Source organism: Onychostruthus taczanowskii, unplaced genomic scaffold, assembly GCF_017590055.1.
Source record: "Onychostruthus taczanowskii isolate IOZ18803 unplaced genomic scaffold, ASM1759005v1 scaffold86, whole genome shotgun sequence".
Taxonomy (NCBI): domain Eukaryota; kingdom Metazoa; phylum Chordata; class Aves; order Passeriformes; family Passeridae; genus Onychostruthus; species Onychostruthus taczanowskii.
In genome coordinates, this window is record NW_024506552.1 from 565,439 (window position 1) to 574,561 (window position 9,123).

Here is a 9,123-nt window from a genome sequence, read left to right on the forward strand (position 1 = left end):
CCAAGCACAGCACGGGCACCCATGGGTGAACTCTGCTCCGTGAGGGGCTGAGCTGGATGTGGGCTGAGCCAGGGCCACAGCAATCACACGTGACCATGGTGGAGCTGCCAGTGTGCCCAGCATGTGTCCCTGTGCCGACCACCCCTCTCCCAGGGATGCCACCTGTGGTGACCCCATAGCCCCTCAGCAGGGTTTGTTCTCTTGGGGCTGCTCCTGGGACTTCTCCGGGATGGTATCACAGAAGGTGCTGAGCCCCACGCCTGGGATCAGGGCAGAGCTGAGCTCTGACCCATTTCCCTTTTCTTCTGGAGAGGAGATCCTTGGTCCAAAGGGCACTGTAGGATGGCTGTGAAGGTGAAGCCAAACCAGGAGCAGGCAGTGCTGAGCGGTAGGGGGGGGCTGCCTTCCCTGCTGTGCCCTGTGCCCTCCCCTGTGCCCCTGACACGAGGCTTGTGACCAGGGAGGCTGAGCACCCGTGGTGGAGTGGGACATGGGATGGGCACTGGGGGATGGCCACCAGGGCAGGACGTGGGGTGGGGGGTTTGCACTCTGGAGCACTGGGGGATGGGCACACCTAGCCCCCCATCCTGCTCCCCAAAAGCCTTCCCTGACACTTGCCATGCCCTGGGAAGGGATGATGGCAGAGGCTGTGCTGTGCTGTGGGGAGAGTGTAAGAGCAAGTGTGACACACAGGGGCTCCTGCACCTTGGCCTGCTTGGGGCCTGGGTCCTTAGTGCCACATGTGTCCCCATCCTGTCCTGCAGCACCACCCCACGCCACTCATGTCCCTGTGTCCTTCAAGTCCCCGAGTCACCCATGTCCCCATGCTGTCCTGCAGCCATTCCCATCCCGGTGGGGAGCAGGACATACCAGATGAAGCCCAGGCTGTCCCTGGCTGTGGGCTGTGCCTGTGACACTCATGTCTGTCCCCGCAGGAGCTGTCAATGGCGATGATGACAATGCAGATGGGAGGACTGATAATGGCCACGCTGGGCTGGCTGGGCTCCATCCTCACCTGTGCCCTGCCCATGTGGAAGGTGACGGCCTTCATCGGCTCAAACATCGTGGTAGCCCAGGTGTTCTGGGAAGGGCTGTGGATGAACTGCGTCTATGAGAGCACAGGGCAGATGCAGTGCAAGGCCTACGACTCCCTGCTGGAGCTCACCTCTGACCTGCAAGCTGCTCGTGCCCTGGTGGTCACCTCCATCTTCGTGGCCTTCCTTGCCTTCTTCATCGCCCTCTCGGGAGCTGACTGCACCCGCTGTGTGGATGACAATGGCACCAAGACCAGGATCTCTGCTGTGGCAGGTGTCATCTTCATCATGGCCAGCATCATGCTGCTCATCCCTGTTTCCTGGTCTGCCAACAGCATTGTCAGCAACTTCTACAACCCCATGGTGCCTGAGGCCCTCAAGAGAGAGCTGGGGGCTGCCCTCTACATTGGCTGGGCCTCCAGTGCCCTGCAGCTCTTTGGTGGGGGCGTCCTGTGCTGCTCAGGATCCCAGTCCCAGCAGGACCCCTACCCCAAGAAGTACAGGGCAGTGAAAACCTGTGGCCCAATGGGCTATCCCATGAAGGACTATGTGTGAGCCACTGTGCCCAGGTGCCAGCCCAAGGCAGAGCACCACTGTCCCTGTCCTGCATCCCCGTGCCACACCCTGCCCCTGCACTTCCTCCTCCTGCCCATCCCCTTGCTGGCCAACCCCCAGCACGGTCCCCACATGCACCCTTCCCCAGGGCAGGGACTATAAACATCCTGGTGCCACCAAGGCTGCCTGGGCTCATTTTGAACAGCGCGGTGTGGGGAGGATGGTGACGCGTCCTGGGGGTGCTGTGCCCTGCCAGCTGCTGTGTTCCAGCACCTACAACATCCCCAACTTCCCATGGGGATCAGCAGTAGTCAGCCAGGGTGCTCCTGGCATTCCCTGCAGCCGGAAACTGAGTCAGGGGGAGGATGCTGAGAGCTAAGAGAGGCATGAGGGGACACCAGGTGCTCTGAGCCCCCATGGACTGGGAGGGGACCCCAGAGAAAGGCTGAATCCCCCCTCCCAGGCTCCTGGCCACCCACCCTGGAGGGTGCACATTCCCATTGCTCTGGGAAGAACACGCAGCAGACAGACAGCAGGGACAGGGGTTTATTGAACAGGCAAGTGCAGGGCTGGGGACAGCCACAATCCCCAGCTGCCCGGGGGACAGTGTTGGAGACAAATGGGGAGGGAGCAGTAGGACAGCTACTGATGGGTACAGGGACCCCAAAACATGGGGGACAAAGCAGAAGGTTCATAAGAGCCATGGGGAGGGTGAGTGTGGAAGATGTGGGATGTCCTGGGTGAGGAACAGGGACAGACACAGCCATTGCCTCACACTGAGGAAAAGCTCCTGAGGGGAAGGATGCAACCTCTTCTCCAGGCACATGGGAACAGGATGAGCAGGAACAGGTCTGAGGGAAGGGAAAAATGAAAAGAAACCAAATATTCCAGTAAGAGATTTGGGTAAAAAACTTCCCAAGGAAGCAGTGGAGGAGGAATCGTGAAGGCAGCCGAGCAAGGGGCTAGGGGAACAGGCTGGGCAGGCAGTACTGGGTGGCTCCTGGGTGGGGAGCAGCTGCCAGTTCCCCATATCCCTTCCAAACTCATTTCCCCTCCCAGACCATTAACTACAAAGCCGTGGGAAAATGAGATTCAAGCAGCTGTTGTGGGATGTAAGGCAGATGTGGCACTTGGAAAGCCTCTCCAGCTGGGAGTCACCTTGGCATTGCTGCTTTGACTCTGGATGTGGAGGCTCCTGCACCTCAGGGCTGGCTCAGTCGCTAGGAGGATGAGAATGGGAGGCCACAGGACACAGCGGTGGGAACCCACCTCCAGCCATCCCCAGGTAAAGACTCTGGGGGTAGGAGATGAAGAAGGATCCAGATGTTGACCATGAGTGCTGAGATGGGTGAGGTGGGGAGAAGACATCCCAGACTGGAACATCCATGTTCCAAGACATCCCATGCCTTGGAACAGCCATGTGGGTCTGTGAGATGTCACAGTGAACGTTGAGGTGCTGGGGTCAATGCCTAAATGTCAGAGCTAAAGGCGGTGACCAGGAGACCCTGGTGAATCCAGGAGACCCTTCCTGTGCTGAGGAGCAGACAAGGGCCCCAAGCCCAGACCTCGGTGAGAAGGAACAGAGGAAGGGAATGGGGAAATTCCCCCAGAATATTGTCACCCCCAGCAGCTGCCCTGCTGCAGGAGGGGGTCACTGGGTTCAGTTTAATAAAGGGTCAAGTGCTCATCCCCCCTCCAGAGCCGTGGTAGCTCTCAGCCCTCCTCGAGGTGGGGAACAGGGCACTTCTGGTAGATGTAGACCACCCCAGAGATGTAGCCGGTGCCCTGGGTGCTCTCCTCCTCTGTGGTGGCCCTCTCCCAGTACTCCACTTCCTGGGCCAGCAGCTTCTGCCAGGCTCCGCTCTGCTCCAGCTGCCCCAGCGCTGCCTCCAGCTCCGCCTTGTACCGCAGGTTCGAGGGGTTGCTCCTCGTCGTCAGGCACAGGAAGCCGCCTGCGGGACAGGAGACAGGTAACACTGTGTCCCTCTCTGGGGACCGCATCCCCCGGAAAGGGTGGGGACACGGGGAGGCACTGAGAGCCTGCCAGGAGTCAGTGGGCAGGGGACAGACAGGGCAGGGCACGGGCACAGACAGGGCATGGACAAGGCAGCGGGCAGAGGATGGGCCGGACAGCAGGCAGAGATGGGCGGCACAGGGGCCGGTGGGCAGGGGATGGGCGGGATGTCACACACCAGCACCGTTACTGCCACCTCCTACCTTGTCCCGCTGCCCAGACCTGGCAGTGGGCAGGGTCAGGGACCCCGTGCATCGCCCGTCCCTGGCAGCAGGGACAAGGCCGCGTCCCAGCTGTGCCACGAGTCCAGCGTTCAGCGGGTGACCCACATCCACCCGGGCTCGGGGTCCCATCCCAGCACCCCGGGGGTCCCGGCGAGAGGGGAAACGGCCCCCCCTTACCCGGCTTGGTGACCCGCAGCAGCTCCGGCAGCACCGTGCTCGGCACCTGCCCCTCGCCCAGGGCCCCCACCACCGTCACGGCGTCGTAGTGCTCTGCGAGGACACGGGGCGTCACCGGGGGGGACCCTCCGGGGCTCCCCCCGCCCGGTGCCGGCCCGTCACCCGTGGGACACGTGGGTGCCACCGAGGGGTCCCGGGGGCCCGCCCCCCCCGTTACCTGCGGGCGCGGGCAGCGGCTCCCTGCCCAGGACGCAGAGCCGCAGCTCCTGGTAGAGCCCGGTGCTCCGTGCCCGCTCCAGCATCCCCGCGCTGCCGTCCACGCCGTGCAGGCAGCGGAACCCGTGCCGGTGGAGCTGCGGGGACAGAGGCACCGTCATCCCCGCCCCATCCCGATACTCCCGTCCCGTTACCCCCGGCTCGTCCCGCCCGTACCTCCCGCGCTACGAGCCCGGTGCCACAGGCTACGTCGAGGAGCCGCGCCTCCGCAGGCGGCGCGGGGAAGGCGAAGGCGAGCGAGGCGGCGGCGAGATGCGGTGCCCGGTACTCCAGAGCCGCCACATCCTGCGGGGACACGGCGGTCAGCGGGGATGCCCACGGCCCCCCGGCGCTCCCGTTCCCTCTCTGTACCCGGTACCTGCTCGTAGCGGGCGGCCCAGCCGTCGTAGAGCCGCAGCCGTTCGGGCAGCGTCGAGCTCCGGTGAGCCGCGGCCACGCGGTCCCGGACCGCCGCCGGCAGCCCCATCCCGGTACCGCTCGGTACGGCCCGGGCCAATCGACCCGCACCGCGCCCCGCCCCCGCGCCCATTGATCCGGAGGCTCCGCTACGGCCACGCCCCCAAAGCCCATTGGCTCCGCCTCCCGCTCGCGACGCGCCCCCAGTGCCTCATTGGCTTCTCTGCTCGCCCAGGACACGCCCCCAACGCGCGTTTCCACAATGACCCCTCCCAGGACTGCCCCCCTGAACACGCGACCCCGCCCGGGCCAATTGACTGGGGCCGCCCCGGCGCCCGCCCCGGCCACGCCCCCGCGCTCCATTGGCCGCCGGAGCTGCCCCTCGGGGCGTTGGGAGCGACCAAGTGCGCCGGGAAGCGGGGGGGGGGAAGGAGCCGCTGTCCGGGGATCTCAGTGAGTGGTGAGCAGTGGCCCAGGGCGGTGTCTGTCACGTGCCCTGGGAGATGACCAAGTCCTCAGATGTCCTGGGGGCGTGACACCGAATCCCCACGGGGAGTGGCACCAGGGGCCCCAGCGCTGCCACCGTCTCCCAGCAGTGTCCACTGTTTCTGCTGCTCTGTCAGCTGTTGGGGTCAGTTCCCATCGCGTCCCTCATGTCCCAGGCGCGGGGACAGTGTCACCTCCTGCCGGGCCCTGGCCCCAGCCCCACACGGCCCCAGGGCTGCGCTGTCATCTCCATCCTGCATGCGCATCTCCTTCTTCCGTTCCGACGCCACTCATTGCGGCCGCCACGCGAGCCCGCCGTGTCGCACTGTGTGCGGCAGTGACAAGGCGGGACTGCCCCCGGGGGGAGGCCACCCAGCACCGGGCAGCTCCTGCTTGTCCTGACCTGCCCATGGCCCCCCTCGGGCGGGGGTCATTCCGCGCTGCCCCGTGGGGACAGGGGACAGGAGCGGGCCGTGGCTGGGACGGGCAGGCACAGCCTGGCTCCTGCGAGGAGCCGGGAGCTGGGCTCGATGATCGCTACCGGGTCCTCCCAGCTCGAGGTGTGCCATGAGTGTATGACCGAGGTGAAGTTCGGGTTTGGCCCAGAGCAACAAACAGCTCTGAGAACCCGCGCGATGCACAGACAGGGGCAGGATGTCACCTCCAGGTGACAATTCTCTGGAGTATTCACCTGATCCAGGTGCCCAGCGTTTGTGACGTTCCGTGTCCAGCTTCGCTGTCTCTCGAAGGGCTCTCCCTGCGAGGTCACTGCGGGAGTGTCCCGTTACCGACCTTTGCTGTGGCAGCGAGGGCGAGGGACGAGCTCTGGGATAAGTCACGGCTGTGCCCATCGCCTCCGGCTGTTCCCAGCAGCCAAACAGACGGATCCAGCCGCTAATTAGTGAACGATTCAGCTGCTAATTAATGACGGGCAGAAAATGCGGAGCCCTGACGGAGCCGGTGGCCGCTCCGAGGCCGCGTTGGTGGCCTCGTCGCCTCCTCTGTCCCTCCCTGGGGACCTGCCCGCGTCACACGCGGGGACAGCTCAACCCGCGGCCGGTCAGTGCGGGCCGGGACCCTCGAGAGGGAGCCCTCCGCCCGCGGACGGACCCCGCAGGCACGCCCGGGAACGCGCTCGGGGAATTTCTGGCGGAGCGGCAGGAGGGCGCGGGGCTGGGGGCGGCGAGGGCTCGGCCCGGGACAGCAGGGACCGTCCCACCCCCCCGAGGGCACAGGGATGGCTCCCGGGCGGCGTCCGCTGGGGCTGCAGCCCTGTGGCAGCTCCTGCCACTGCTCACGGGCATTTTGTCCCCCCTGCTGCCACCAGCGTGGGCCCAATCCTGTCCCTCGTGCTTGGGAGGGCCGTGGCCTCCAGCAAGGGCTCTCACAGCCTCGTCATGGCTCCCACCACTAACTGGACCTTCCTTTACGAACCAGTGCCAGGATGCACTGCCAGCACCCCCTGTCCCTGCTCTGCTGGCCTAGGGGCCACTGGGCCTCGTCTTCTGCAGCCTTGACCCAAATTCAGGATCCAGCCCTGAATTTGCCGGTGCTTTTTCCATCCCCTTGCCGTGGCTGGCTGGCTCTGTCACAGCACAGCTGTGCAAACACCTGCGCCCCGTGCCACCCCCACGGCTCTGGGCTGGCTGGGACCCAGCGTGGCCCAGCTGGAGTCTGCACAGGACCTGTTGCCAGCCTTGGATGGCCTGGGCTGTCCCCACTGAGGGCGGGGGACAGAGGTGGCAGCAGGTAGTGGCAGGTTGGAGTGTCCCATGGCTAGTGTTGGTGTGAGGCTGGACTTTGTCCTGACACGTGGCCCAGTGCTGGCGGGCTCCCACTGGGTCACAGGATGTTCCTCTCGGATGGTGCAGTTCCGTGGGACACTGTCCTTGTCCCCTGCCTGGGGACAGGGGTCTGTCTGTGCCCTGATGGGGTGCTGGGACCCTGGAGCTCGGCTGAGCTGCCCTGATGGAGTGTCCCCAGCACCCCTCAAAGGGACCTGGGGGGACATGTGCCCTCAAGGCAGGGGCTGAGCCCCCAGAGCCCACAGATCTCTGCTGTGACCTCGCCTGCCTCCCTCCCCAAGGAGCTGCTGCAGGGATGGAAGCGTAGCTTAGGTGGGTTCCTTGCCTTCAAACCTGCCACCGAGCTGGGGCAGGAGTTGGGAAAGCCCAGGTCTGTGCTGGGTTTGGGCCAGACATTTCCAGGGTGGGCAATGTCACCTGGCACCAAACCTGCCTGCAGGTCCCCCCTCTGAGCCTTCCTGGATCCCCAGGCGAAGTGTGTGGTGGCATTGGTACCCTGGGCAGGTGGGCTTGCATGGCCCAGGGCCTGTGCAGGGCAGCCCTGGCACATCCTTGGCCCTTGGGGTGGGACTGATGCTGTTGCCCTGGACATCCCAATGATGTTGGAATGTCCCTAAGCTTCTTCATCAGGCTGGAGTGACAGAATGCTCAGTCCCACGGCCTTGTGTGCCTCAGAAACTTCCTGGGTGGCCCACACAGTCCCTGGGTCCTGTGGTGTGGATGTCCCTAGATGCTTGGAGGGACACAACCGTGGACTTCGCAGCTTCTGGCTCAAAGGAATTTGGGGATAGTCATGGTAACTGTCAGTGGAGGCTGTCAGGGTCATGAGCTGCATCTCTGTGAATCTGTCCTAACTGCAGTTTCTTGGTGGTGCAGGAGCCTACCAGCACCAGGGAATATCTTCAGGGCATCCCAAGACATTTCCAGCTCTGGAAAAGGGCCCTTCATGGTCCTCTGAGCTCTCTGCTCTCTTCCTGAGCTGGGAAAGCATGGACAGCCATCCCATGGTGGAACTTGAGCCACACAAGGTGGAAGTGGAATGCTCTGCTGGGTGCAGAACTGGGCAGAGCAGGGAAGGAAAACCCTGTGGGGTGGCAGCCAGGTGGGATCTGGAGAGCCTCCGTGGGAGACGGAGGGAGGAGGGAGGTTCAGGTTGGATATTAGGAAAGATTTCTTCACAGAAAGGGTGGTTAGGCCCTGGCACAGCTGCCCAGGGCAGTGGCGGAGTCCCCATCCCCGGAGGGGTTTAACAGCCCTGCAGACGTGGCACTTGGGGACATGGGGCAGTGGTGGCCTTGGCAGTGCTGGGGGAATGGTTGGACTCAATGATCCCAGAGGGTTTTTCCAGCCTTAACGATTCTGTAATCTTTCCATGGCTGGGGAGCTGACAGACAGCAGGACAGGGCCGAGGTGGCTGGTGGGGTTTCACACACCCTGGCTGGGATTGCTCTGCACGCACATCCTTAGAGGACAGAGCATTTTCCTTTCTCAACATCCAAACGTGATTGGAGTCTGTCCACTTCTCCCCTGACCCCCATCCCTCTGGTGTTCAAAGACCGTGGATTTTGCCCCCTGAGCCCCGCTCAGACGCCTGAGTTCGCCTGGGTCGCTGAGTTCCTGCGCGACTTCTGAGTCTGCAGTCTCGGCGTTGCTGGGACTGAAGGGGCCCGGGGCTGCTGTCACCAGCCCTGCTGCCCTGGTCCCGCCGCCCGCAGGGCTCCGGGCCAGGTGACGAGGAGGGGCTGGGCTGTGAATCCGCGGAGCTGGGCGGAGATCGGAGCGGGGGCACGGCGGGAGCGGCTCAGGAACCGATTCAGGGGGCTGGGGAGGGCTGCGGTGCCTCCAGCCGGCCGCGCTGCCCACGAGCCCCCGGGACCTGGGCTGTGGCTGTCACTGCGGAGGGCACTGGCCATAGCCCGTGCCTGGGGCCAGCAGCAGAGGGACGTCCCTGCCGTGCTGAGAACGTTCTCTGGCCGCTGTGCTCCTGCATCAGTCCCAGCCTCTGCACGTGTGTCGCCTGCATCCCATCCTCGCTGCAGCCCCAATGTGCCGTGCTCCCCTCCCTCCCGCACTCCAGTCCGCGGTGCTTCCATCCCTCTTGCATCCCAAATCCTTGATGCTGCTCTTCCCTGAACTCCCAGCGTGTGGACTTCACC

The 9,123-nt window shown here is 64.3% G+C and overlaps 2 protein-coding genes across 6 annotated transcripts; one reads left to right on the plus strand and one right to left on the minus strand.

Moving 5' to 3' along the window:
* The first annotated feature begins 944 nt into the window (after window positions 1–944).
* LOC121346880 (claudin-4-like) lies at window positions 945–1,589 on the plus strand. The gene has a single exon (XM_041425023.1). It carries the CDS (start codon window positions 945–947, stop codon window positions 1,587–1,589), a length of 645 nt encoding a protein of 214 aa, XP_041280957.1.
* Window positions 1,590–2,128: 539 nt separating this feature from the next.
* Window positions 2,129–5,433, minus strand: METTL27 (methyltransferase like 27). 5 transcript variants are annotated; one of them, XR_005954132.1, is made up of 6 exons: window positions 4,639–4,900; window positions 4,437–4,565; window positions 4,222–4,357; window positions 4,005–4,097; window positions 2,859–3,541; window positions 2,129–2,440 (listed from the first exon to the last, which is right to left on the minus strand). XR_005954132.1 is itself a non-coding variant. In XM_041424996.1 (5 exons), exons 1-5 carry the CDS (start codon window positions 5,426–5,428, stop codon window positions 3,303–3,305), a joined length of 669 nt encoding a protein of 222 aa, XP_041280930.1. In that variant the 5' UTR covers window positions 5,429–5,433; the 3' UTR covers window positions 2,129–3,302. The 5 variants fall into 5 exon arrangements, 3 of the variants coding, with proteins under 3 accessions (XP_041280930.1, XP_041280929.1, XP_041280931.1); XR_005954131.1 differs by having other exon boundaries at window positions 2,748–3,541; XM_041424996.1 differs by lacking the exon at window positions 4,639–4,900 and adding an exon at window positions 5,357–5,433 and having other exon boundaries at window positions 2,129–3,541.
* Window positions 5,434–9,123: the final 3,690 nt, after the last annotated feature.

Excerpts from the sequence above, each read along its gene's own strand:
- LOC121346880 (XM_041425023.1), top strand. The coding sequence starts at position 945 with ATGGCGATGATGACAATGCAGATGGGAGGACTGATAATGGCCACGCTG.
- METTL27 (XM_041424995.1), bottom strand. The coding sequence starts at position 4,809 with ATGGGCGCGGGGGCGGGGCGCGGTGCGGGTCGATTGGCCCGGGCCGTA. Across the intron at positions 4,566-4,638 it reads GGGCCGCCCGCTACGAGCAG|GATGTGGCGGCTCTGGAGTA; the intron begins GTACCGGGTACA and ends GTGTCCCCGCAG. Across the intron at positions 4,358-4,436 it reads CCGGGCTCGTAGCGCGGGAG|CTCCACCGGCACGGGTTCCG; the intron begins GTACGGGCGGGA and ends CTGTCCCCGCAG.